We start from the raw sequence: 27,977 nt of genomic DNA on the forward strand, positions 1-27,977 counted from the left end.
CCTTGGGTGGTGGGGCTTGGGCTTCGGCTTCAGCCTGGGCCTCAGCAAGTCTAACACTGGCCCTGGTGACCCCATTAAATGGGGTCGCAACCCAGTTTGGGGTCCCGACTCCTGACCCACAGTTTGAGAACTGCTGCACTAGGGACTGAACTAGCCTCAAGATTGAGTAGTAAGCACAGGGCGATCTAGGCCAAAGTGTAAACAATGGAGGACCCTTTGGAACTGTTCTGGTAAGAATATTTACATAGCTGCTGCCGCCGCCCTGCTTTCAACAGGGCCTCTCCCTACTAAACACGAATATGCTGAGCTTGCTAGAAGCAAAACTACACAGGTTCTAGCACAAAACGCCTTTATCTACCCTACACTTGTAACAGAGGTGGGGCAGTCAGTTACAACTAGCAGCTGTAGTGCACCCAGCAACCATTCTCATCCCCAGAAGCAGATTAAAATCATGGACGGGCTGGGCTTTACTCTTGTTAAGTTCGCTTCCATCTCCATTACAACTTTTAACCATGTTATAGCCAGCTCAGCTGTCGAGGAAGATGGACTGACCCAGAAAAGCATTTTCTTGCTTTGCAAAATAGTTCGGGTGGGCGTAACCTCAGAGTTGTGCTCTCTAGGCAAGAAAGAGAAAATGAGGTGCAAAGGGAGCAGGAGACAAGGAGGGACAATAACAAAATTACAAACTACATAATTCTTGCACCCTGTGGGAGCAGCACCCAACAGCAGCTGTGGTGGTACAAAGGGTAGACAACAGGTTACATGGCTGTTGTATTACATTGCATAACTGTCCCACTGGCTGGTCCAGGGACATCATTCTGAAAACTAAAGCAGGCGTTTCAAAACAAAGGAATACACAGATGAAAGTCGGGTCACTTTGCTTTGACTGGGCGCTCTCCACAGACTTTACACTGGGATGTGCTATAGCCGCAACAGCTGCTGGAAATTAACCTGAGAAGTCATGTGACCTGCAATCTGCCCTCATGTATCTCTCTGTCTAGAACATACGAGTTCTGCTAGTTAAAGGGGAGGATTGAATGAAGCAGCTCTCCATTAAAAGAAAGATTTCTAAGGCATGTTTCCCCATTGCACCCAACACCAGTCAAAAACATTATTTCTAAACATTATGTCTATCCCCATATCTCTCAAGCAGCTGAATCATTTCCTATCCATTTTATATTGTGTGAAACATTTGCAAAAGCCAAAGATGATGATTTTACAGATATTTCTTCAATAGGTGACTTCATCAGTCTGTCATATGAGCACATGGCATATATAGGAAATATTTAAGGGCCGGGCTCTCTCATATACAAACAAGCCATTCTCTCAATAGCCAAGAAGCCTGGACACATGTTTCATTTTGCATCCCACTGAATTAGGTGTGAATACAGGCACATCTGTAAGTCTGGTGTTCCTTACAGAATGCCAAGTATCGTGTGGTTAAAATTTTTTTAAACATTTCCTTTTTATTTTCATAGGTACATACAACTTGTACATTCCATTGGGTCTCCCCGCAGCAAAGTATAATAGAGAACCCACAGCAAACAGTGATTACTGGTTCCTTAACGTTCTTAAAAATGGAACTACATAGAGCCCGATACCATCAGATGCAGTAAATGCAATACTGTGTGCTTTCCAATGCTTTTGTTATTTCCCAGATCCTGCTACCCCTCCACTCCGCTCTATAAAACACATTAGTGAGACTTTGCGTAAAGAAAACCTCTGAAGAGCAACAAATAAAATAATTGGCTGTGTCTTAAGATCTGCCTTCTAACACTTTTGCTGTGAATGCCCAGTTCTGGCTCTCCTCTTTTTCCTGCAGGACTCCTGTCAATATCTGGAAGGCTGGGACTATGATACCAATGCCAGCTGCAGCTCTCTCAGCTCCAAGCTGAGTGAGTGGGGGAGGGCTATGCAGAATCTAACGCAGGATAAGGGCCCATCTATAGAGGTAAACTACTGAGTAAGGGGGAATCATGTCATAACAGAACTGGGGCTCTGTCCTGTTTATAAGAGATGTTGGCCTTGCCTGTATAGAATGGTTTGAACCATGTTAAGGAATCCTGCTACAGTCCTGACCTCCAGAAAGAAAGGAGACAGTCACTGCATACTTAGAATACACCTACAGGAAGATTTGCTTGCACACAAAGAACAATTTAAATTTTAAATTTAACAAGGTGGGGGTGGGGAATCAAACCAAAGAAAAGGCAGATACCACATAATACATGAGACAAAGAACAAAAGCTCTATAAATAAGAGAGTCACAACTCAACACAGGTACAGGTTACTGCAGGAGTCATTGTCCCCTCTTTCTGGCAAAACCACCATAGAAATTACCTGAAGGACAATAAACCAGAGACAATGGGCCAGCTGCTTGGCTGGCCCAGCTTTGGTGACGACAGTGGCTCTATCCAATTTTACACCCGCTGAGGATCTAGTTCCAGGTGATTAGCAGGACTCCTTGCAGGCTGGAAGCACGCAGCAAAGCCACAGGTTGAATCTGTGCTCATAGCTTTCTTAAACCAGAGGCGGGCCCATGCCTGATTTAGAACCTGACCTCAGTTCAGGGTTGTTTGAATCAGAAGGTTTTGGAGGGGTCTGTGTAAACTGTGTAAACTTCCCCACAGTTCATGGGTGTTCAGCTTATCGAACTTTCTTCTACCGATGTTTGTCGTCATCTCTCTGCTTCTTAGGGTCTCTCTCCCTGCTCCAGTCTCTTTCCCTGTCTTTTCTCTCTCTGTCCTTCCTCTCTCTTCCTCTGCTCCTTTCCTCTTTGGAATCCCGCTCTCTTTCCCGGTTGCTTTCACCCCAAGCCCACGATCGCTCCCTTTCCAGCCATCTCTTGTCTCGGTTCCTTTCAGGGTCTCGGTCCCTCGCTCTCCAGTCCCTCGCTCCCTCACGAGACCAGCTCCTCTCTCTTTTCTCCACTGACCCCTCTCCATAGAAGTCACTTTTCATAGTTGGCAAATTGATGGGCTTTCGGAAAGGCCTGTCCCGCCCTCCAAACCGCAGCTGCCCGGATTCCTTCTTGCCTCCAAAACCACCTCCAAGTCTCCGAGGGATCCATCCTTTGAGGGTCCTTTCCAGCTCGAAGTCCACAAATATCTCATGCTGGTCAATAACCAGCCTGTTGGCATCTCTATGGGCTTTCAAGAGCGACCGTTCCTCTTTGTACTCTATAAACGCATAGCCCTTGGAAAAACCTGTGACCAAGTCTCTAACCAGACGAATCTTCCTAATGTCTCCATACCTGGAAAAGGCTTCCTTCAGCTTCTCCTCTGTGGTTTGTAGATTCAGTCTTGCTACAAACAGAGTGAGGTGGGGATCTCCTGTAACCCCCTTATTAGGTACGTACCGTGCCAACATGGCCCTCCAAATGGCACGGTCATGGGGCTCTTCATCTGTGCCATCAATGCTCCCTGCTTTGAGGGGGTCATACTCTTTCGCTATGGGCGCCCACTCGTTCATTTTCTAGAGGGAACACAAACATCAAACACACTCCAGCATCACTGCTAACATTCTGTATAAACGTTCACCACTACAGGTGAATTGGAAGACACAGTTAATGAGGATACTTGGCATTTGCCTATAGCACTTTCCATCCCAGGATCACAAAGCACTTTACAAACATGAATGAACTTACAACACTCCACCACAGGCTGATTCCCATTTTACAGACGGGAAAACTAGGACGCAGAGAGTTCAGTTCTTAGCACAGATTCATCTGCTAGCACTCCACCTGGATAGGCCATGAGGGGCACAGAAAACCCTAGACATCCTGCATCCTCGCTAAAAAAAAACCATTAGACTTTGCAGAAATGACAAAGAATCCTTTATAAGATTAATTAAAACAAACTCCACGGGAATTCTCTTTTCAACTAGACTCCCCCCAGCTCTAGCCCCCTGTGAAAGGCGATTTGCTCACTGTGGAGGTGGGGAGCATTTGCTTCCTGGTGTGGGAGGAAGCCTTGCATTATCTGGGTGTATTTTAGGGGAACATCCTTCCGATGCTCTGGTATTGGGTGTTTTTTAAGCGAGTGCAGAAAGAGGCCGGATGCCTCCCACAGGCCACTCGGGGGGGGGCACAGGCCATGTGCTTCTCAGCCCCCCAGCTGGGCTTTGCAGACTTCGCCCCTTCGCTTCCTGCAGCGTGCACAACCCAGCAGCCAGCTCGGCTCCTTCCTACCTTTGCCCTCGGGGTCTCACGCGCTGCCAAGAACCCGGGGGATGCTCAACCCCCTCGGTCCCCGAAATTAGTCAGCACACCCCTCCCCCACCTTCCAGCACTGCTCAGGCCTAGCACATCCCCCCCCCCCAGCTCTGGGGCTGAACCTCCCCTAACAGCCCACACCCAGCCCCTCTCTCCAGCCACCCGGGGCGGCCATAGACACATCTAACGCCCCCTTACTGCAGGCGTCCGGTGCAGGGGCCGGGCCCATTCACACCGGGCCTGGGGACTGTGAGCACCACCGCCATCTGCCCGCCCGCGCACAGCGGGGTTCCCAGCACGGCCCCGCACGCTCACCGCCTCTCCTCCGCCGCGGCCCGGGGCCCGGGCGCGCTTCTCTCCGCCCACCGGCTGCAGGCCCGCGGCCGGCTTCCCGTCGGCAGGGGCCGATTCGTGCGCGCAAAGCCCAGACGTCTCCACTTAGCAAAATCCCGCGCGGGGAGGGGCGACTTGTGCAAAGCGCAGCTCCGGGGCCGGGAATTGTGCGAGGGCAGCGCGCTGCGCCCCGGCCGGGCCAAGCCCGCGGAAAGTGGCGCTCCAGAAAGGCAGATGCGTTTGCCTTCCTCACCCCGGGCCCTGGGGGAGGGAAGCGGGCTGCAGATGCATGTTCCTTGCTAAGCTGGGGGGGCGGCTGGCTGCAGATGGGTTTGCCTTGCTGACCCCCTGCTGGGGGAGGGGGGCTGGCTGCAGATGGGTTTGCCTTGCTGACCCCCTGCTGGGGGAGGGGGGCTGGCTGCAGATGGGTTTGCCTTGCTGACCCCCTGCTGGGGGAGGGGGGCTGGCTGCAGATATCTTTGCTTTGCTCACACCCGCTCTCCGCTGGAGGGGGGCAGGCTGCAGCAGCTGCGTCCATTGCCCGGGGGAGGCAGCGACCTGCAGGAGCCTGCCGGGTTTTTGAGACCCGTTACAGTTCACAGGAAACCACCCCCAAGCCCTAACCAGAATAGGGATTCCTGGCCAGAGTCCTTCCTTGCCTTGCAGACCAACCAGCCTGGCTGCTTTATTCCCCCGTGCAATGGCTAAGACAACAGGGGCTTTGCAGTGACCCTGGAGCAGAGCCGCTGCCCCTGCCAGGGGTTGTTGCCATGTGCGGTCTGCCGGGGCGTGCGAGCAGCACCGCAAATCCCCGCCTGGCTTAGCTGTGGCACGGGCGGAGCTGCCGCCGAGCTACGGATCCGCAGAGCGGAATTCACTTTCAAATCCGAATCGAGTTGTAGTGACCCGAGAGCAGAGCCGGCTTTAGGAAGTGCGGGCCCGATTCGAACAGTTTTGACGGGGCCCTGGCAGGGATGACTGAAAAAAAAAAACAACACGTAAAAAAACATGTGGGGCTTGTTCTCACCGGGCGGCACTCGTAGTCTTCGGCGGTTTGTCTTCACTCGCTCCGGGTCTTTGGTGGCACTGAAGGACCTGCTGCCGAAGTGCTGCCGAAGACCCAGAGCGAGTGAAGGACCCGCCGCAGACCCGGAGCGCTGCCGGGTGAGTAAAAATTAAAAAGGAGCCTCTAGCCAGGGAAGGGATTCTCGGCCACTTGCCCCCACCCCGGCGGCCCTGCCACTGGGCGCGGGGCCCTCTTAGGCGCGGGGCCCAATTCGGGGGAATTGGTGGAAAATTGAATTGGCCTAAAGCCAGCCCTGCCCAAGAGAGTGCACAAGGCAAAGCAGCTATGCGCGGGGGGGGGGGGGACTGTTAAATCCCAAGGGCAGCTCTGGCCCCTGCTTTTGGAGACAGAGCTGAATATTTGGTTCTGTGATAAGGGTCCCCTACATCCCGAGGCATATGAGTGGGAAACTGGCCCTACCCAGGAGTGTTTCAGTCCCTCCCCATCCTGAGGCGTCTCCATGGAAACTGCAAACGTTACCCAGGGAGGGCAGACGCTTCACCCTGCCCAGGGTTTGCTTTGTCATAGTGCTTCTTGCAAAATGCAATGGGAAATGTCTCCAGCTGCCCTCGCAGCATCAATCCCGCCTGCCTGCAAAAGCCTCCACCCAGTACTTCAACACAGATCACTCCCAGGCCAGCCACAGCCCTGCCTCTTGCGACAGAGACTGGGTCTGCTGGGTAGTTTTGTCTGCACAACCAGCAGTGAAACACACGCCCATAGCCTATCACCCTGCAGCCAATCTCTGTCTCCTGGACACTGCCTAAGAATGAGAGTAGGGGCCACTCCAGCTAGAAGGGAAGCTGTCCCGTGCTGGCCTCGCTTCCCACATGGCTTTTAGCCCCACCCCAGCCTCCCAGCCTTGTTATCTGATTGGCCCCCAGGAGCCTCCCCTGGAGGCCGAGAGGACTTGGTCACAGGTTAACAAGTTTCACAGAGGAGGAGGAAGGAAGTTGTTGAGTGTGGCAGCCGAAGCAGGCGACAACTGCAGGAGCAGGTCTGAAACCAGCCTTCTCCAGACTCCCCACTGGGGCTTGCCATGCAGGGTCATCAGCACCAAGAGGAGGGAGAGGTGAAGGAAGAGCCTAGTCCTGAAAGCGCCTTTGAGAAGAGCCCCTTCCAGCTGACAGCAGAGGATGTCTATGACATTTCCTACCTGGTGGGCAGGGAGATCCTGAAAATAAGCAGCGAGCCCCAGGGGGAGGTGCCCACCAGGGTCGCCCAGTTGCAGTTCAAGATAGTGAGGATTCTGGAAATGCTGGAAGCTTTGGTGAATGAGAGTAACCTGACAGTGGAGGAGCTGAAGATGGAGAGAGACAATCTCAGAAAGGAGGTGGAGGGACTCAGAAAGGAGGGTCCCCCAGGGAATGCAGAGCAGGTAGGTATAAGGGCAAGTGCAACCTCAGGAACTGATCTGCTTATTGTGGAGGCATGGGGTTTTATTAACTACACTTTACACTAGTGACATTCGGCGAAACATCTCCATCAATTTGGCCCACCTTTCACACATTGACAGAGTTACAGCTCCGTTGAGAAACTGCTGTGAGCAACCTCATGAGCGTAGGCACAGTTTGAGGTTAGCAGAATTCTCAACGTCAAAAATCCCTGTCCGATGGGAGGCCATGCTAGCACCACACACTGGAAAACACTTTTGCTAGCATGATTCAAGCCATTGTGTGGACAGGCCCTATTGGAGAAGTTTACTTTTCATCCCTGTTGAAGTTCCTGACCCAGCTGCCCTTGCAGAGACTGGCTCTGGCTAAACAACCTACAGTGTTACGGTACAATGTCCTGTAGTATTGTAGGTATAGGGCATGGTTTTGTCTGGACAGAGTCAATATGCTGAAAGAGAGAAGTTCAGACATCCGGGCCCTGATTTTCATGTAGTGTAGATGTACAATTGCACATCTGTCTTTTATGTACAATTGCTCACACAAAAGCACCTAATTAGCCATTTGCACACATGTGAAATCCTTGTGTTTGTGCAAATTAGGTGTATCAGAGGAGGAATGACCTTGTGGTTTTGGCGCTCAGCTGGGACTCAGGAAAGCTAGGTTCAGTTCTCAGCTCTGCTCAGATTCTCTCTGCAACCACAGGCGAGTCCCTTAATTTCTCTGGGCCTCAGTTCCTGTCTGTGACAATGGGGATAACAGCACTTCCTTTGCAAGTTTAGAGGTAAACTCTTTGGGGTGGGGACTGTCTTATATGTGCATAAAGCACCTGGCACAATGGGGCCCACAGGCACTACTGAAATACAAATAATTATTTTGCACCTACATTGTATGAAAGATCAAGATTGTAATGTCTATAAATAATGGAAATTACTATTGATTGATAAAGATGATTCCTTGTCTAAGGTACAGCCTGACAGCTGCTCAGGGGTTATCTGGGCATGTGGTGTCCTTACGGTTGCTTGGTTTTTAAACTGTTGCCCTTTGTTCTACAGCTGAGCCTTGGACCAGACAAAATGATAATAGATCTCACAGATCCAAATCGTCCACGGTTCACGTTGCAGGAGTTGAGAGATGTGCTGCAGGAACGTAACCAGCTGAAAGCACAACTTCTTATTACACAAGAGGAGCTACAGTGCTTTAAGAGGTAGATCACTAGGTCATCCAGTCAGCAAAGAACCCCTGTTTATAACACCTGTTTATTATGTAGGGATCATTTCAGAGGAGATTAGTGTTATTTGTTTGCTGTAGCACCCACAATGTGCTAGGCACTGTCCAGGTATACAAGACTGTAAACTCTTTGGAGCTCTGTGGTTATAGAGAGCCTAGCCCAATGGGCCTTATTCTTGGTTGGCCCCTTTGGCACTATCACAATAAATATTATTATTAATAATATTAATAAAAAAGAAGGGACATTCTGGCCCCTAAAAGCTTACGGTGTAAGGATAAACTGACAAGCAGAGAAGGGTCAGGGAGTGGGGGTTTCAAAAGGAATTTTCTATATAAATCAACCTTAAAACTGAAGTTCTGCCTGCTCTGTGTGAGTCAAAAACATGTGTAATTGCACATACCAACATCTGCAGGCAGTTACTTCAACTGTGTGTGCAAAGTAGGAAATTGGGCACACAAATCCAGTGTGTAGGTATGCCTGGCTAGCCATGTGTGAGTGCAAGTACCTTATTCGCACATGCAATTATAGTAATTGCACACATGCATTTTGATGAAAACCAGGATGTAGGTATCTATCCTATGCCACTTGTCATAAGAGCAGGGAGGTTTCCTTGCTGGCCTTAGTTAAAATTTCCCTTCTCCTGTTGTGCAGACTTATGCATGCTAGTTTATTTACCACCCTTCATCTCAGAGATGTGTGCATTTCCGTGATGCTGTATGTATAGCTGTAAAGCACTTTAGCATTGTTCAGGATGAAAGTGCATATTTTGTAAGACCCCCAGCTAAAGACTGAGTAAGGCACATACTACAAAAAACTCACCCAGGGATAAGGATTCAGTTCAGGGCAGGTGACCCAGGTGACTGCCTGGAGTGCCAGGCGTGGGGGGCACTGGTCTCGGGATGCTGTTTTTGTTGTTAGTGACAAAAGGGAACATAGAATGTTTGAAGTAACATGGCTCAGGTATGCCATATTTGCTTATATATGGCATGAGTAAATACAGATTTACAGATCCTAGCATTTATTGTCTTATATGACAGGGATAAGTCATGCATCAAAGTCGTGAAATGGGCTAAAAATGCAATAAAAAATAAGATATTCAAAAGTTTAACAAAGAGGGGGCGCCGAAGATGCTCCTCGCCTGGGGCACCATTTGGTCTAGGGTGGGCCCTGATTCAGATGACCTCGGTTCTGTTCCCGGCACTGCCACTGATCTATTGTGTGATTTTGGGCAAATCACATCACCTCTCTTTTGTTTTGTTTTCACCTCCCATCCTTTGTCTGGCTTGACTAATTAAACCATAAGCTGTTTGGGACAGGCACTGACTTTTACTCTCTTTGGGCTTGTCTATACTACCATGCGGGGTTGATCTAAGATATGCAACTTCAGCTACATGAATAGCGTAGCTGAAGTCAAAGTACTTACATCTACTTACCACAGTGTCTTCACTGCGGTAAGTCGACAGCTGACGCTCTCCCGTCGACTCCGCTTGCGATTCTCGTTCTGATGGAGTACCAGAGTAGATGGGAGAACGCTCAGCGGTCGATTAGATACGATAAATCGACCCCTGCTGGATCGATCCCTGCCCACCGATCCAGCGGGTAGTGTAGACAAGCCCTTTGTAAAGTGCCTGGCACAATGGGGCCCTGATCTCAGTTGAGGTCCCCTTATGATACCATAATACAAATAATAATAAATCCATCCTGAGTACACTTCTGTAACAGACATGCATAATGCAAGTTATAGCTGAGAAGCCAGTTTCAGACCTGCCCACTCAAACAGCAGTTTTGCCAGCAATGCAGTTAAGGACCCACTCCTCCAGCTCAGTCACACATTAATGGCTCCATTGGCCCTTGACTCTCCAGTTGCCTAACCCAGCTCATTGGAATCCAAGTTACAAATTAACCATGTGAATGTTTAATTCATGTCTTGCATCTGAAGAAGTGAGGTTCTTACCCACGAAAGCTTATGCTCCCAATACTTCTGTTAGTCTTAAAGGTGCCACAGGACCCTCTGTTGCTTTAATTCATAAGTGGATCATGAGCTGTGGGGCTCTAATTACCAACCCGTATTGTCAGTAATGGATTTCAATCCAAGTGAATGAGAGGAAAAATAATAATTTGATTTACATGGTAACTTCCTAACAAGGTGCCCAGGGTGCTGAAAAACCCAACTGAAGGCATCAGATACAAAACAAAGTAGTATAAATATGGGACCTTTGAAATAAAAAATGTGTTTTAGAATGTCATGAGTATACTTCCATATAGCACGTGTATAGCACAAAATGTCACATCCTAAATTTAAGACTCACAGAAAATGTTTTACTGGCTGGATAATGTATTATTAAAGACATGAGTTTGTCTCGAGTGTTTTTGAAGGAGTATGTTTCAGTGCCCACATTGAACAGCATTGCTTATCTGCATATTGTGGGCTTTGATCCCCTCAGATCTCAAGATAAGCAGAGTCAGGCTAGGTCAGTGCAGTGATGGCCGTGAAGGTGTAGAACTGAGCACCCTCTGCCTGGCCATACAAAGCCCTAATCCAGGCCAGCAATGCTTGTAGTTATGGCTTGCACTGGTAGCTTTGCCTGTTTAGAGTAGGGGTTTGCACTGGTACAACTATATGCCCTAAGGCTGTAACCACTGAACATTTCCAGTGTAGGGAAGGGAAGTGACACGGGGAAGGTGACATTTATCTACCTCACAGGGGTCTTGTGGACCTTCATTGATTCAGGCCAGAATCTGCTGTTACACCTGTGTAAATCTAAGTGACTGTGCTGGAGATACCCTGGATCTGCCCCAATGTAACCAAGCTTGGAATTTAGTGCTTTGAGATCTTTGGATGGAAGGTGCTTTACAAATGCAACATAGGATTAAAATCAGTCCTCACTGAGTATTAAATAATTACACCACACTCCATCTGTAGCTATATAAGCTTCTAACAATTATCAGTGGGGTTCTTATCAAAATATTCTAAGCTAAATTAGAGAGACGAGGTGTGTGAGGTAATATCTGTTATTGGACCAACTTCTGTTGGTGCAAGAGACAAGTTTTCAAGCCACACAGAGCTCATCTTCAGGTCTGGAAAAGAGCTCCTTGTGGCTCGAAAACTTGTCTCTCTCACCAACAGAAGTTGGTCCAATAAAAAATATTACCTCACCTACCTTGTCTCTCTAATATCCTGGGACCAACACAGCTATAACTGCACTACATCTAAGCTAAATTACTGTGCACAATTAAAATAAGAGTGATTCACTATTAGCATTAGTCCAGGTTAGCTGTGTCCAGAGAAATTAGAGCTCCTATTCAGGAAAGCACTTACACACAACTTGACTTCAGTGGGACTTGAGCACAAGTTAAGAGCTTTCTGAATCGGTGCCTACATTAATAAAGACGTAATATTGGCTGCATTGTGCATGCCCTAGCTTTACAGACCAGCACAGAACAGTTCCTAGTATCATTTTTCACAAACTAAAACTAGTACAACATTCCTACGCACAAAAGAAAGGTGCAAAGACACCACAGCCAGCAAACGTGACAGTGCTGCAAACTTTAGCAGGGTATTTTGACATCATCTGCTCAGATGCCACAATTAAGAAAGGGTTCAATATGCACAATGGAGGTGTGGGAGGGAGAGGTGTAGCACAGATTAAAAACAAAATTCCCATCTCACTCGTTTGCTAGTGGCATCATTTCACAGAGGGAGGACCAGGCTGGGCCAATGGAAAAGGAATCCACTGTCTGCAGTCCTTCTGGCTCAAGCAAATCTAACGAAGAGAAAACAATCATAAAGCGTCTGTAAGTATTGTCACTTCTCTTGCAGCACTTTATAGTGGTGGGCTGACTTGATTGGATACTTGTTCTCCCCTCACACACACACCCCCTTTCCCCATTATAAAAATTAAGGGCTGTTGCTGGAATCCTGATGCCTGCAAACCTCCTCCTGAAGCCAACCAAAATTTGGTAGCATCAGGAGTCTACCACCCAGATGGTTCACATTGCAGCTGGGCATAGCTCCTCTCTGATAAGATGGCAAAAATAATAGCTGCTTCAGTTAACTTTTATGTGAGTTAATCTCATGACAGGGATAGTCTGAATTAGACAGAGAGGATGAATGCTTTGTTAAGTAAACAGTGTTAACTAACAGGCATCAGACACAATCCCTTTAACTAGTAGCAGTGCCTGTAGGAGGAAAGGGTTTCTTAAGAATGGTCCCAGGTCAAATCCTTGAATACTTCTTGCAAAATTAGAGGGAAATTACCACTTAAATGACATGGCCCAGCTTTCAGGTCTCACTGTTTCAGATTCCTAGAGGAAACTACGTCTCAGACCGCTTTATAGCAGTGCACCATCCCTGACACACTGCATCAAAATAACAGTAAAAACTTAACACTTTTATAGCACCTTTTAGGTGTAGAACTCAAAAGTGATTTATAAAGGTGGGCATCAGAATTGTAGAGATAGGGAAACTGAGGCACAGGTGAAGTGACTTGCCTGAGGTCACAGCATGACACAGCAGAGACGGGGAGAGAACCCAGTTCTCCTGCATACTAGCCGCACCCACTGGACAGTGCTGGTTGCGTCACATACTAGCACAACAGCAAAGGGAGAAGTGATTTTGCTCCGTGCCTGTGAAAAGCACCCTATGAGGCCAAAGACTTTCCAAGCAATCCTTGCTACACAAAGAAGCCTTCAGTTAAGGTCTCAGCCCGGCGACACATGAAATTGCATGGTATTTATTTATTGTCTTGAATTTAGCCAACTTGGTCAAAAAATTGCCAGCTTTTCAGAGCTAATCATTAAGCTCTCCTATGCTGTAGGAGGCCATTGCCTCCCCCGTGAGTACACTAAGAATGTCCACGTTGTGTTGTGTACTATCCCCCAAGGTTTTTTTGTGATGGGATTCAAGGGGCTATATGCAGCAGGAGCCTGCTCAAGCTCTGCGCTTATAGCCCCTGAGAGCAGCCCAGTGTGTTACACTCAGCTGGTGGGTGTAGCCTTTCCTTTTTGTAAGACACTTCCCCCACCTCCTCTTTTTGCTCTAGGTTCTCTTTTAAATACGGAAAACGAATATGACTGAGAATTTAGCCACTTCTGCTCCAAAAGTTGCAGCCTATAAAGCCCTTGAGAAGAAGCATTTGAAGGAAAAGAATCAGTTTCACTGTAGAGAAGAGGCCACATCTCAAGAACATGTATTTGTATAATACTTTCAGATTTTGCTTTTTTAAATAACATTTCTGACAATGTTTGTATTAAGGAATAAGTGTTGTTTTCTCCTCTTGTAAAGGATGGCAGACTTCCTCTAGACATATCCAGGCGGATGGGGTACGGAATAAACCTTTTTTATATAGTGATTTTCAGTCTTTCAAAGAACCATACCAAGACATAGCCTACAGAAGAAAGAATATTAGTTTTTCCACTCACTGCCTAGGGGATTTTCAAAGGCTAGAATGATCTTGCTGACATTTTGCTAGAGTTACACTATCTACAAAGACAGACAAATATATTTACATTTAAATTTAAAGTGACTTTTGTTGTGCAGTGGTCTGACTCCAGAAATATCCATATCTTAAAGCAACCCAGAAGCTGAAGCAAACTGGAAGTTGCCCACGTGGTGGCTGTCTTGTGGTTTGTATTAAATTAGTTTGATGTCCTCTGTTCAGCAGCCTAATGCCTACCACCGAGACTACTATAACTGGGAGTATCTGACACCTTTAGCAGTAGACTCACAAGCCAAGCATTGGCTAGATCATGGATATAGAACTCTCATGGCTAGGGGTGATCCTTCAGGTCAAAAGTAAAGCAAGTTGTAGCAGAGTATTAACACTTACTACATATGTTCATCCTGCTCAGTGGACATATAGGACTTCAGTTAGTACTGGAACCTTTTGGAGGCAATACCTATATTCTTGAGATATAGCACATTCAACACTGACTCCTCATAGGTACTGAATGGGAATGAAAACACTAAAAATGGAGATAATTCTAGTTTTGGGAAGATAATCACTGATTAAAAAAAAGCATACCTACATGAGCTGCATATACAGAACAGATAAGAGATAGGAAAGTTAATTATCTAGCTGCACTCCACTACTAAATGCATTTAGGTCAAACAGATGGAAGGTAGGTGTAGGGGAGATAATTAATATCTCTGAGGTTTGTACTAAATCTACAACTAGGAAGACAACAGCTATTTTAACAGCATTAGATATGAGGCTGATTAGACATGTAAATAGTAGGAAAAATTAAAAGACTCAAGAATATCTTATTTCCTTTCAAAAGGGAAGTGAATTCTATGATCTCATTTGATTCCCTTTTATATGCTAGCAGTAGGCAGAATATAGGTCAGTTGATGTATACAGTATATCTATACTTAGTAACAAAGAATGCCGGTTAATATGGCTGCACAGAAGGTGGAAAAACAGCAGTGTAATTTTCAAATGTGTTCACTAGTAACAGAATGTTAGTAAAGCAATATCAAAGATACCTAACTTGGAAAGATGTGTTTATAGGGGATAATTTTCTGCAATGGATGGGTGTCACACAGGGTTTGCCATCTTCAAAACATTATTACACCCCAACAGTGGGGATGCTTCTTATATAACCCTTCTGGGTCTGAGGACTGATAGAATCTTAGTTTAATTAAGTATGAAAAAGTCTATTGGGCCAATACATCCAAAAATAGTCTTATTCTGTTTGTAACACAGCCACCAGATCAGCAGCTGGTGCTAACAAAATTAAAGCATAACTCTGGCACAAAGGTCTGTGTCCTCCACCATGCCTGCCTGTTACTTAGAGGGAGTGTTCATGAACATTTCTAATTCAGTAGAGGCATGCTGCTATTAGGATAGCAATTTAGGTGAGGGGGGTGGGAGGGAGGAAAGGTGGTAAGATCTACTCCGGTTCTGACAGGTTTCAGAGTAGCAGCCGTGTTAGTCTGTATCCGCAAAAAGAACAGGAGTACTTGTGGCACCTTAGAGACTAACAAATTTATTAGAGCATAAGCTGTCATGGGCTACAGCCCACTTCTTCGGATGCAGGTTCTGAGTTTCTTATAGGCTAGCTCTGCACATGAGAGAGAGCAATTGAGAAAACTGACAGCTTCAGCATTCCTGAGGAAGGTAGGCATCTCTACAGTGAGTTAAGAAGGGGAAACTGAGGAACAAAGGTGAAGAGGGATGTGTCCAAGGTCACAGTGAGCCAGTGGTATAATAAAGCACAGGTTTGTTCCAGTTTCAAGTCTGTTCTCTAGCCACTAGCCCATGCTGCAGAGGGAGAAGCTCTTTCAGAACAAGGGAACCTGCACACATTTTTGGCTTCTCTAATAGAGAGAGGAGAAGGAACTCTGCTGTGCCCACATCTAATTCAAAGCCCCAAAGTAGTTTGCATACAAAATATATACTGATGGTGGTAAGAGACCATGGACATATACATATCCACCCTCCTGAGCTTTCACTGGATGGAGTAGAAGATGACAACAGGCATCTAAGGGTTAACCATTTTCACAGCTTGCTTAAAGATATCTGAGACAGAGGCAGGCACAACAGCCAATTCATTGTTAATAAATATATATCTTTATTTTACAGACATTTTCTTCAAGTTTATGTTTTTAAAATACATCACTAACCCACCTCTCTTGCTGCAGAAACACATAGGTTGGACTGTATTACCCTGGCTATCATACAAGTGCACAAGACTGTCTTGGGTGGTATGAGCAGGAGGAGCAGCTTTGAGAACATGGAGAAGCAGAGGACATTAATAAAGCCACAGACCTCTTGCTGACATTTTCCAGCAACAAGCGTGGCTGGTGGCCTAAGGCCATCTTTCAGCTACACACATGCCAAGCATGCCTTGGCAAACGTTTCAATTGATAAGAGTTCATATTCACTGTAAGGATCTCCATTGTATAGCTTTCCCATACTATGGATTTGGTTCCCCCAATAATGAGCCCAAACCTGTGATGTACTGAGCATCTTCTGCAAGGTGCTAAGCACCCTCAACTCCCAATGAAGTCAATGGGACCAGACAGTGCATGACAGCTTACAGGATCAGGCCCTAAGGAATCTACTCTCTTCAATGCATATGCATAACTCCAAAAGCAAGACTGAAGATGCACATGACGACAAGATTCCAAATTTTGGAAACACTCTGATCCACTTCCAGCATTCACAGTAAATAAATAATTCAGTTTCTGATGTGGCCAATTAACGTTGGGAGGTAATATGTTTGTAGAGAGGCCTTTTGTTTTTTAAAAAGCCCTCTAACAAAACTCCCTCAAATCAGCCACCAACTATAAAAAAGGTACCATCTCAAACTTTAGAAAACACAGTAACGCCAAAAAAGCAATTCCTCATTTTGATGACTTGCATGTTTTATCTTCACATTTCTAATAGGCATCAACCCAGTTTATAAAAATCCAACTCCATTTGGATTGGAGTTATGTCTCTCTGAAGAAGGCAGCCAGGTTGATCATTCAATCCCATTATTGCAGTGGATTGTGGTGCATTTGTTGCCAACAAGGGGCAGTGCGCTGGAAAAACTGGACTCCTAGCACAGAGTAGTTAAGAATGATCCTAGCAATGCTTCATTCATGAAAAGGTCCTTGGCGTGTCAGTACTAGGTTTAAAAAGGCTGACAAGTAGTCAAATCAATGACTTAAGAGTTAGAACATATGATACATCTGTCACCATCAAGCTGAACAGTTGATAGCTTCCCCCTTTAAAACAGGACATGAGATTTCATTGCCAAAGCAGGAGCATAAACCAAGAGATTCAGATTTAATTTTTCCCCTCCCCCCTTATAAAATATGCGTAAGTCTTTGACTGCATACTCAGGAAGCACTGATCAATCTATTTGCAAAAATGTACAAAATTGAATAAAAAAGTTTCAGTAATCTACGACCATCTGTTCAAGCCTGTCTGGAAACCTGTAACAGATATTTAAATACTTCAGAGCAAAAAGGTGTTTTTTTAAACAATTTTAAAACACCAGAAGCAATCCACTAAGATAGCGGTGTTTAAAAAAAAAAAAAAAAATCCAACTCTCTTCAACAGTGCTCAGTCCAAAGAAGGATGAATTAGTGTTTCAGCCACGGATGAGCTTCAATGGAAGCTTTGCTCCTGTCTCCATAATCATACAATAGTTCTTCACCCACTTTAATGTCTCGCGAGGCTATCAGTATGAGATGAGGTACGCCGTCAACATCATGAAGCTTTGTTTGGCAATTGCCACATTTGCTGTGATTAATCAGCCTTCCCAGACGATTAGTCTCTTTTGTAGCATCGACACTGAAAGAACAAACACAGATTGGAAGATTTCTGCACAGCACACACAAGTCACACTCTCACAACTAGAAGAGGTTAAATCCACACTGAAAAAATCAAGAGATGGAAGAAAGTATGCAGTCAGCACAAGGCTTGAAAACAGACAAAAAATACTAGAGATCCTGATGCCACTACTGCCCTGATACGCAGAACAAGCTTAACCAAACTGCTCTAACAAATCTAGTTAGTCTTACATTACCACAAGTCAACGTCCCACGGCATATATTCATTACAACTTTACAATTGTGAAAAAAGGGTCTTTCAACTCAGCCATGGATTTCTTCTAGAACTGACTTAGAGTCGCTTACTAAGCTTTTTGTGGATCCCTTCCTTCTCTAGATTTTGCTTTCTCCCCATTAGCAGCCATAGGGCAACCACCCAGAAGGGTTTGCTGTCTTACATACAGCTTCCCCAGAAGATATTGTGTCAGCCAGCAAAAGGATGCACAAAAGACCCCTGCTCCTTTAAGGCCGGGTATGCTTAGTGTCCAACACATGCTCAGTCTCCACTGACTGTGGATATTCCCAAAGTGGGTCCACACGTTGCTGTGCCATAGCATCTACCTGAAGCTGTATAGTGCCTATCGCAATAGTATCTAAGCGCAGGTGTCACTGGGACAGCATGGTAGAAGTCAGACCATTAGAATCGATAATTGTCAAAGATATTTAATATGTAGGACTTTGTTACAATAGACTTAGGTTCCAATATTTAATCGATACTAGTTACTGATTTAATCAGCTGCAGTAATTTTAAGTAAATCATGGTATATTACTACTCTTCAATTCTTGGGCTGCTTTTAAAAGCAAAATCCAGCCTGGCGAGGAAGGTTAACATACAGAGGTAAATAAAGCTAATCAGAAAGCCAGATTCTCAGCTCTGCTGCTGATCTATGAACCTCAAATCTATCCACTAAGACATACTGTTTCTTAATTCCAACTTCACTCACTATAACCAGAAGAGATACTCAGCATGTAATTTTGAATGTTCAAGCAATACGAGTGAAAAATATATTCAAATAAAAAGCAAATATCTCAAGGTAAACTGAGCTTGGAACTTTTACACTTCGCAGGAAAACTGAAAGATCTGGCACCTTCAAAGCATCCACTTATTCTATTATTATATCCCTTAAACTTTAAAAACAAACAGAATCAAAAGCTTACCAGTACATTTTGCTTAAATACTGAAAGTAGTACATATAGCAGCCTGTGGATGGATCTTGGGCATACACAGCTTCTCGCTTTTTAGCATCAGTGATCTCTATGAGATCCCCATGATATTCTACCACAAATTCTCCTCGATTAAAGTGTTTGGTAGCAATTACCCCTCTCCCTTTACCATCAATGAAGTCAATCTGTCAAGGAGAAAAGGAGCTCAGTTAGCAAAGCTGCAAAATATTTAAACTGTTTTAAGTAAATCTATTTCCTACCTATTTGGGGGAAAGGGAACCTATAAGGATTTGTCTTTGAGACATTAGCACCAATATAAGAGTGTGGCACATATGAACAAGTATTTTAGATAGCAAGATATGGCAGCAGATTGCACAACTTTAGGGGAGATACATGGGATGAATTTAGGGATGCAGATCACCAGATATTTAGATAGACGGTTTCCTAGATAATAAAGACCAATGTCAACTGGACTGAAAAATGCAGAAAAGTGGGATTAGTCATCTTTTTATAGCAATTATTTGTTTTCTTTGAGTGGTGGGGGGAGGAGTTAGTCTTTCCATTGCAGACCAGGAGATACCCTCAGTGTCCAATTTGGCTGCAACATAGAATAATAAGAGTTAGAGATGCAGAAAGGCCTATCATGGAAGCTAGTCTAGTCCAAAGCCAATACAGTTTTGTTCCCTACAACATGTTCTCTATTTTATTATCTAATCCATCACTTCATTGGATCACTATTCCACTGCCTAACACACACAAGGGAAGTTTTCCTGCTACTAGCACAGAAGTTTCCTTATTAATTTGAACACATCACTTTTCAGTGTAGCCCTTTCAAACATCCTAAATGATTCCTTCAAACATCTGCAAACATTAAAGACGGAACAGCTTCAGGAGTTCTGATCAGATAATAAGTTTTAGTTCCCCTCCTCCTCCCCAGGTTAGCAGGGACAAGAAGTACAAACCCTTACTTCTGAAAGGGAAAAACAGCAACAAGGCCCCCAGGCAGTGAGCAGAGTTAACTCCAGTAACTGATACTAGCTAACAAACTGATAGGAGTGCCACTACCACCACACTCCCATTCAATGCCACAAGGAAAAGCCTACATTTACTGTTCAGTGTCATGACAATAAAACCTTTTTACCATACAGATGCAGTGTCATGCTATTTAAGTTGGTGTAGCAGTTACCTTCATTCCTTCTTCTTTCCCACTTTCAATTAATTCATCTATTCTCCTCTTTTCCTCAGTCTGCAAAAAGAAAAACCCATAGTATTGCTACTAGGATTTCTGCAGGGTTTTTTAAGATAAGTGTTTTAGGAAGGTGTTTATCTGGTAATAATCTCACTTTTCTAAGCACTCTGTGGTGCTCTATTTAGAGCTCAAGCATGTCAGTTTTGTCAGAAATATTACAACATTGAAGAGAAAATTTCAAATTGCTCTCCAGGAATGTGCAGTTTTTCCATACGAGCAACTGGGAGGCATCCTAAAGGAATCCAAATTTAGGTTTTGCCGTTTATGAGGAAGTGTTACTTTATATAGTTATATTGTGCATTTGTTATTTGCACTTTTCCTAAGACCTCTCCTAGACAGTACTTTGGAGATTACAAGTATCTGCATTCATCATACGAAATTTTCATTTGACTGGCAGCATGGAAACTGCCAGGATTCGATGGATTATACAAAAAGCACTACCTGCAATTCCGTTTTGCTCTTCCGGGAACTTCTTCTAACAGGGTAATAATCTGTCACTTTTCGATTCTGTGATATTTTTCCTTGCGCTCTGAGGGATAAGGAAAGAATACATAAATACTTCAGATTTTCTGGCCTCACTGTCCTAACCCAAAAGGGTCAAGAAGCTTTTACTTCCAAGACAGTGATTTGAGAAATGGCTGTTCAGAACTTAAGATTTTTTTTATCATCTGCACCCTTCATTCTGATACAACACCTTGTACACTCCCGTTCTTCCCCACCTGGTCTCATCACCAGTATTTCAGCTCAAACTCTTGAGATGAGAAAGATATTTCTCAAAGTGTAGAGAATTAGCTCAAATTACTATTATACAGTACCTGTGTGTGTCTCAACCCAAGATGCTCTAGAATTTCTATCATTAAACCTGCTCCATGGTTGGCTGCTGCTGGAGAGGGATGCACCCATCACACGGCGAAACCTTGGTTTACACTGGTCATGCAAAAGTGAGCTTAGATACCAGCTCAGCCATCAGATCACTAGCTATAAAGGTAACAGCCTGGGTCTGGCCAAAGAACTTCTTGTTTTGCCCCCCCTCAAAAATGAGGTCTTAACCACTTTTGTTAGTTCCCATTAGTTAAGATTAGTGGAAATGCACACCAATTTATATACAAGCTAGAAAGCTATATGTTCAAGAAAAAAAATCCTTTGCAAGGCATATCAATGCTTACATCATAGTACAGAATTTACATTGGATTGTTCTTTAGGGTAGGTTTCAGAATAAAACCCCTAAGCCACTATAGCAGAAAATATTTCTGGCACATTTGCTTAAAAAAATCCAAGATATGGCATATGGATGCCTTTGCTCCCACATGTCACCTACTTTCTCCTTGGTCCAGGTTTTGCTTTTACCACCTTCTTCTGAGCTTGCTTTGCATTTGCTGCATCAGTAGAATCAGAAGGCAGAGGCATGTTTTTCTGAGTTTCTGCAGCTTCTTGTTTTTGATTAGGAAAGGACACTGAAGAATCACACCCACTTTCTTTATCATTCTGGTCTTCTGGTTTTATAGCACCTTCTATTGTATTAAGAGTACTTTTTTTCCCTGTGGATGGAAAATGTAGGACGACTAACATAAGATGTCTTCTAGCTTTCCTTTCTTCTATATCACAAAGTGCCCTAAACTCTTAAAGGTTTCTAACCTGTATTTTATCTGTATCAAATTACAGGGGCAGGATGGGGAAACATTGTATTTATTCTGTTACATGGCAAAAAGTAAGTAGTTATAAGGGCCAAATTGGACCAAGTTACCTGTTGATGCATCATGAGTAATTCCTACAGGTCATAAAGGGTGGAGGGGAAGGATTTTAATCCAAGTATTATGTCTAGTTAAAGATGTTATCCAGACAAAGAATTTCCCAAGTCTCAACATCACAGACACTACAAAGGGAGTTTTGTAACAATTGCACTATTGTCCAAGCCAGCAAGTTTGCCATGTTGAACTAGATGAATACTCTGCAAGGAAAGTGACTTCAGGAGTTTGCTGGGGGACTATAGTCCCATACTTAGTGGCTATTGGTATCAAGAGGCCAGTGCCATCAAAAACAAAAACAAAACAAAGGAAACAAAAGGAATCAAAATTGCTGTTCCTATTATACACATTGTAACAAATCTACAAGCTGCAGCTGGTACAATCAGTAAATGCAGAGTCAGAATGTGGGTGGAAGTCTCTAGGATTCCTAGTAGATTCTGAAGGTAAATGGCTTTTAAAAATCACAGATAAAACATTCTAGACCTTCTCCTGGCCTAGAATGACCTCATGGCCTAGACTCAGCAAAGCATTTAAACTTGCTTAATTTTAAGATTTAAATTAGTTTTAAGAGCCTTGCTGAATAGGGATGGGATTACTCACATGCTTAAAAGTTGAGTACATGCTTAAGTTCTTTGCTGAATTGGAGCCTTTATCAGAAACCTCTAGGTCTCTAGGCCTGATGCAATCACTGTTGAAGGCAGTGGAAAGACTTGCATTGACTTCAGTAACGATTGGAACGGGCCCCCAAGCATTGTCAAATTGCAATCTGAGTCCTTTTACCATCTATCTCCAGAGCCCTCACTTTTGACAGGGGAGGTTCTTTATTTCTGGAACACATTTTCTATTGGTCCATCCCAGCCACTTTTAAGAAAGGACGTGCTTTTATTTTATTGGCTTTTTCTTTGTTGCTAGGTTTGCAGCTAGGTTGATGTGGCTTAAGCCATTATTTTCTGTTTAATGGAAATGTGAACTGGCTTTTTTTTTAAAATGACACCCAAGTACCACAGCGATTGGTGCGTAAGAAATCCTAGTAATAAACAAGCAACAATAAAACTAGTTAGTGTCGGACTAATTCCACGAACCCAGGAAGAGATGTTAACTGCATGCAACCCAGTGTCTTGTACATACAAATTTTCAGGTAAGATTTGTATCCTGGTCAACTAAGTAAAAAGGTTTTTAATAAGTGCTAAAATTGGTGAGCGCCTACGGTTTAACAGATCAGTGATTCTCCAACTAATCTACAAAACACTCCCATTTGGTGTATAGAGCTACTTCTGTAACAATGAAAAAGCAGCTACCAGCTTTCTAGCATTGGTGCTCTAGTCCAAGAAACAGTTTTCGAAAGATGCTTTCCCCCACCACACCCTTAACTCTAGCCACACAGACACTAAATCTAAACACCAGCACCTCTCATCACACTACATGGCTGCTTCATACATTTCTTGGCTTGGTGTTTCCTTGGCACCAAATTTGATTACTATTTAATTACAGAGGAAACCAACTCTGGGTAATAAACATGCAAAGGAGGACAAACCAAACTGCAAAGTGACCCACAGAGATTAAATACAAATGGGGCATGCAGGGAATTTAGGGAATATTAAGAACTAAATATTTAAGTCCTACACCAGGAAAAGAAAACAAATAAGCCAAGAGGGAAATTTTAACCAAGCAGCTGCATCATTTAATTTAAATGAAATTGGTAAAGAGAGATCAGTATTCGCGAGAGAGTTGAAATTCCATACACACTAACTATTTGCTGGGAAGGCAGGGGATCTACAAAAAAGGGATCTTAAGTTGTACCCAATTTGAAAGTTTGGGGAAAAAAGTCACAGGGCATAGACAAGGCATGTTTTCTAACCCACAAGCAAACGGTTGTAAGGTCAATCTTACCGTCTCCTCTTTTGCATGTTTCATTTAGTGTTTTGCCTTGACATTTCACCTCATGATGCATGACTGAGTTTTCCTCTTGAAGTGGAGGACGAGCACCAGGAGATTTGTTAGAACTTAGGTAGGTGTAGATTTTGGACTGGCCAAGAAATACGTTCTCCTAAAACAGAGACCCAATAAAGCTCATTACATCAAAGAAATCTCATCAATCTCAAACCTCCAGTTGGTATCTGGATCATGCTACATAAGCCAACACCTACATTACTGCAGCATATTTGCATCTGAATAGCAGAGAATATATACATAAAAACCATCTGTGTTCAAAACCATATCACTCTGGTTGGTAATAGCTTGAGCAAAACTTGCCATGCAAATTCTCTGCACAGACACTTCCTCAAAAACAAATTAAATGCATCATGTTAGTTGAATTAAGTGTTAGGGTACAGGCCTAAATTCTTTTCTTGAATGTGTACATAGCTCCTAGTGACTTAAACACAAGGTGCAATGCTGGTACCTGAGGGCAGCATTTGGTGCTAATATTTTTTTCATGGACCTACATAATTAAGGTTCTCTCAAATGTTTCTTATTTTTAATAGAATAACTATTTAAGTTTTGATGATTTTTCTCCACAGTAGTGCAGAACAGAGACAAGTATATTCCATTATTTAGGGAGCTAAAATTGCACTAAAAAGGCAAGCAACAAAATTGATCTAAGGCTAGTTTTTTAAAAACTCAGCTTTGGTAATTCTCTGCAGTTTCTCCTCCCACCCCCATTCCAAAAATCAATTCTAGGACACACATCAATACCTACAATACACAGAGGTACCAATGACATCAGAAAGAACTGGATGACCAATTTTAAAATTAAGCAGCATTGTTTCTAGCGCACTGTATGAACAGGTTAGAACCAGTGCCCGACACTTCTGAGAAAGTGAACAGAACAGGGTGATTTATTGAGTGATCCATCCACATTATCCAGTCCCAGCTTCTGTACTTGTGTGGGAAGGGCTTATGTGGAGGGCTTAGAAGAGTACCATCATCTTCTCCCCCCTCTCCCAGGTTTAACTCCTAGGTGTCTATCTAGTGATTCTGATTGTTCAACCCCATGGTGTCATGATATGTTGACATAATTTAGCCAGAACCAAGATTGCCTTGGCTATATTTCTTACACAAAAAAAATGATTTTCAGCTGTAACAAAAAAAATATATATTTTTTTCACTAAAAAAGGAACCCTACAGTTAAAGCATAAGATGTACCACATATTCCAACAGATGGGTGCATAAGCACTGAAAATTAAAGGGAGCCTATTGTGGAACAAAATAGATATGTTTTAACCTTAAAATCGGATAAACTCCTTAATGTTATAACCTTAGTGCTCTGTGTCTGAATTATCTGTAATTTGTAATCTTTTTCCGATAGAAGAATTTTGTTAGTTCCTGGCCATTTAAAGGCTCACTCGGCTTGTTTAGTTGCATTTATAAATGTATACATACCCCCCTCACTTGAGAAATCAACCCCTCTCACAGGTCTATAAATAAATATTTTCCTTCTTTCTGTAGCATTTAGGTCCCAATTTTGTGGGCACTTACAGATGCTCTAACTTCAATACCACTAACCCCATGCTAAAAGTCAGGCACATAGGCAAGTATTTGGAAGACCCAGGCTTTAAGACTGCAAATTCTTCCAGGGAGGGAGGGAGGCAGTAATTGTAGGTGTTCACACCGCTACCATAATCCCTTCTGCTGCCACCCCCCCGACTCCCACAGACAGACTCTTAAGCCCAGCCAAAGCCTCAATGAATGGGGATCAGCTTGCAAAATTGAGGCTACGGTGAAGCTTTGATCCTGCCTAAGGCTTGCAAAGCGACTGCAACAACAACGGCAGCGTCATCCTGCCAGCACTTACACGAGGAACTTTACTCACGTGAGTAGACCCATTGATTTCAGTGCGTCTGCTGCGGCAAGTTCCTCCCGGCTGGCAGCCCCGGCGGGGCCAGGCCCGTGGACTAGCTGCATGGCCACGTCTGCCGGGGCGGGGAGCAGCGCCGGGCGCCCCTTAGCCGGGGTTCGCAGAGGGGAGCGCGGCGACAGGCCCGGCTCTTTCCCCACACCCCGACTCTGCCTCCCCGCGCTCCTGCAGCTTGGCCCTGTCCGGGGAGGAGCCGGGGGGTTCGCCTGGCTCCCCGGCCCCAGTTCCCCGGGCGGCTCCAGCCGCCTCGCCGCAGCCCGCGCTCGGAAGTGGCAGGAAAGAACCTTCCCGGCCAGGGCCCAGCCCCCGCGCCCCAGTGTGGGGGACACACGGCGCTTACCCCGTTCATCCTGGGGCGGCCGGGCCCCCTTCTCTCGGTGCTCTCCGGAGCCGCCGCCGCCGCCTCCGCTTTGCCTTCCCGGGGCTTGGACATGGTCTTGCCTAGGGGAGAGCAGGGGATGGGGGCGTCAGAGCCATGCCCGGGGCCGCTTCAGTCCCCGGCAGCGGCCGGAGCCGCCGCCGCCACCTGCGCCATGTTTCAAGGGCTCAGTGCACAGAGGGAAGCCCAGGCCGGCCGGCCCAGCGCGCACCCCGCACGGGGGGAGGAGCGCCGCCGAGCTCCCTCCCCCGCTGCTGAGGACATGTTGCCCCCCAGGGGAGCCCACAGCAGCGGTAGAGGGCAAACCAGCCTGGGCTTAGGGAGCCGGTATCTGACACCCCCCCACCCCGTAACACACGCCTCCTAGACCCCCACAATACCCCCCATCTACCCACTCACTCCGCCCTCCGTAAGACACACATCCCCCAGTCACCAGTCCCCCCCCCCCCGGGACCCAGTCCCCCCCCCCCCCGGGACCCAGTCACCCCCCCAGGCTCCAGCCCCCCCAGGGCACCACGCACCCCTCAGGGCCCAGCCCTCTCTATAGCCCAATTACCACCCCCACGTCACACCCACCCTCTATGTAGCCCCCACCCCTCAAGAACCCCAGCTCCATTCCCACCCACCCGGTCCTCAGAACTCCAGCGCCCCTCGCCCCCCACGTGCCTGCGCCAACCCAGCCACTCCCTGCCCGCTTCTCTCTGCCCCCATAGGCGCCCGGTCACCAGCCCCTACGCACACCCCCGGACCCTCCATAACTTACCCTCCCCCCCAGCACCTGTCAGGGCGGGTACCTTTAGCCATGGCTCCGAGAGCGGAGCCAAGCCCGGCTCGAAGCTGTCCTGGCAGGAGGTCCCCCTCCGAGAACCTTCAGTGTAGCCGGACTGCTCCAAAGAGATGATACACGGAGCCGCTCTCCGCTGCCTGATTGGCGCTTCCACTTGCCTATCACATCTCCCCGCTCTTTGATTGGTGCGCAGGGGAATGTCCCGCCTTCCCCATTCCATTTGAGTCAGCACGCCTCCCTCCCAGTAAGGGTGTTTAAATGTGCGTCCTCTGGTCGCTGATTGGCCACTGCGAAAAGCACGGGGCCTGTGATTGGAGGTCAGACCAGGAGTTCTCCCTCCTTTGCTGGGCTGGGTGAGAGTTCTGGATCGCTTGACAATAGCCTTATGCACTCCTAGCCACTGTATATGGGGTTCAAGTTGGTTGTACATAAGAGCCCCTATAGGGAACAGTGCAGAATACGGACCCTACATACACAAATCTCTCCCCACTTTTCCAAATCTTTGGCTCTATACTCTTCCCTTCCCGGCATTTCCCTCCCCCCTCCAACCGGCTATTTTTCCTACTTGAGTTAACTTATATTTGGAGCCCTGAAAAGACAACGCTGACTCCCCTGAGACTGCAAAACTCTTCTGCTGAGCTCTGTGTATCCTGCTAACTAGACCCGGTTCCAAGAGGTTTGGCTATGTGCACATATGCACATTGGGATGGGATTACATGTGAGGGTCTAGCTTATTTAAAAAGTGCCTCTTCATTGTCATATATGATGAACACAACCTTGCACATTTTATTTTAAACAAAGCATTCAGCTCCCAGTAACTGAAAGAGCATGGTTGTAGTTCTGCATTGTACTTCCCAGCACCAGGAAGTACAGAATGCAGGTGTGGAGCCCTATCCACTGAACCATACATCATGGCTGCAGGGTTACATTCAGGGCCAGATGAACTCTTCTGTGGGCCCAGGGCTATTAGATTTTGTGGGGTCCCTGTATACAAATCTTTTTCCTAATTTAAAACAAAATGCTCACAATTATGGCATCAAGGCTATAATAGCTCAGTGGTGTAAGCATTAGCCTGCTAAACCCAGGGTTATGAGCTCAATCCTAGAGAGGGCCACTTGGATTTTCCTGTCTAGGGATTGGTCCTGCTTTGAGCAGGGGGTCCGACTAGATGACCTCCTGAGGTCCCTTCCTATCCTGATATTCTATGATTGCTATACTAAACTTGTCTTTTAATTAACATAAAG

General features: G+C 45.5%; 3 protein-coding genes across 6 annotated transcripts; 1 reads left to right on the forward strand and 2 right to left on the reverse strand.

Moving 5' to 3' along the window:
- Positions 1–254: 254 nt before the first annotated feature.
- Positions 255–4,833, reverse strand: SNRNP35 (small nuclear ribonucleoprotein U11/U12 subunit 35). 3 transcript variants are annotated; one of them, XM_054006327.1, is made up of 2 exons: positions 4,526–4,833; positions 255–3,471 (listed from the first exon to the last, which is right to left on the reverse strand). In XM_054006327.1, exon 2 carries the CDS (start codon positions 3,466–3,468, stop codon positions 2,659–2,661), a length of 810 nt encoding a protein of 269 aa, XP_053862302.1. In that variant the 5' UTR covers positions 3,469–3,471; positions 4,526–4,833; the 3' UTR covers positions 255–2,658. The 3 variants fall into 3 exon arrangements, with proteins under 3 accessions (XP_053862302.1, XP_053862303.1, XP_053862301.1); XM_054006328.1 differs by lacking the exon at positions 4,526–4,833 and adding an exon at positions 4,409–4,519; XM_054006326.1 differs by lacking the exon at positions 4,526–4,833 and adding an exon at positions 3,644–4,232.
- A 1,207-nt stretch (positions 4,834–6,040) lies between these two features.
- Positions 6,041–13,582, forward strand: RILPL2 (Rab interacting lysosomal protein like 2). The gene is made up of 4 exons (XM_054006544.1): positions 6,041–6,987; positions 8,056–8,207; positions 11,913–12,026; positions 13,274–13,582. The coding sequence occupies exons 1-4, from the start codon at positions 6,649–6,651 to the stop codon at positions 13,302–13,304; spliced, it is 636 nt and encodes a 211-aa protein (XP_053862519.1). The 5' UTR covers positions 6,041–6,648; the 3' UTR covers positions 13,305–13,582.
- Positions 13,583–15,779: 2,197 nt separating this feature from the next.
- KMT5A (lysine methyltransferase 5A) lies at positions 15,780–26,829 on the reverse strand. Of its 2 annotated transcripts, none has more exons than XM_054006542.1 (8): positions 26,741–26,829; positions 25,908–26,008; positions 23,602–23,758; positions 21,285–21,504; positions 20,408–20,495; positions 19,904–19,963; positions 18,712–18,902; positions 15,780–17,515 (listed from the first exon to the last, which is right to left on the reverse strand). In XM_054006542.1, exons 1-8 carry the CDS (start codon positions 26,748–26,750, stop codon positions 17,305–17,307), a joined length of 1,038 nt encoding a protein of 345 aa, XP_053862517.1. In that variant the 5' UTR covers positions 26,751–26,829; the 3' UTR covers positions 15,780–17,304. The 2 variants fall into 2 exon arrangements, with proteins under 2 accessions (XP_053862517.1, XP_053862518.1); XM_054006543.1 differs by having other exon boundaries at positions 26,710–26,797.
- Positions 26,830–27,977: the final 1,148 nt, after the last annotated feature.

Source organism: Malaclemys terrapin, chromosome 16 (assembly GCF_027887155.1).
Source record: "Malaclemys terrapin pileata isolate rMalTer1 chromosome 16, rMalTer1.hap1, whole genome shotgun sequence".
Classification (NCBI taxonomy): domain Eukaryota; kingdom Metazoa; phylum Chordata; order Testudines; family Emydidae; genus Malaclemys; species Malaclemys terrapin.

What these genes read in the sequence shown, in the direction of transcription:
- SNRNP35 (XM_054006326.1), bottom strand. Translation starts at nt 3,670, where the DNA reads ATGGGAATCAGCCTGTGGTGGAGTGTT. An exon ending in TCAGCCTGTGGTGGAGTGTT is followed by an intron (nt 3,472 to 3,643) that starts GTAAGTTCATTC and finishes TGTTCCCTCTAG; the next exon opens with AAAATGAACGAGTGGGCGCC.
- KMT5A (XM_054006542.1), bottom strand. An exon ending in AAACCTGGACCAAGGAGAAA is followed by an intron (nt 20,496 to 21,284) that starts GTAGGTGACATG and finishes CTTATCCCTCAG; the next exon opens with AGCGCAAGGAAAAATATCAC. An exon ending in AGAGCAAAACGGAATTGCAG is followed by an intron (nt 19,964 to 20,407) that starts GTAGTGCTTTTT and finishes TTCTTTTTGCAG; the next exon opens with ACTGAGGAAAAGAGGAGAAT.
- RILPL2 (XM_054006544.1), top strand. Translation starts at nt 6,649, where the DNA reads ATGCAGGGTCATCAGCACCAAGAGGAGGGAGAGGTGAAGGAAGAGCCT. An exon ending in CCCCAGGGAATGCAGAGCAG is followed by an intron (nt 6,988 to 8,055) that starts GTAGGTATAAGG and finishes TTTGTTCTACAG; the next exon opens with CTGAGCCTTGGACCAGACAA. An exon ending in GAGCTACAGTGCTTTAAGAG is followed by an intron (nt 8,208 to 11,912) that starts GTAGATCACTAG and finishes CTCGTTTGCTAG; the next exon opens with TGGCATCATTTCACAGAGGG.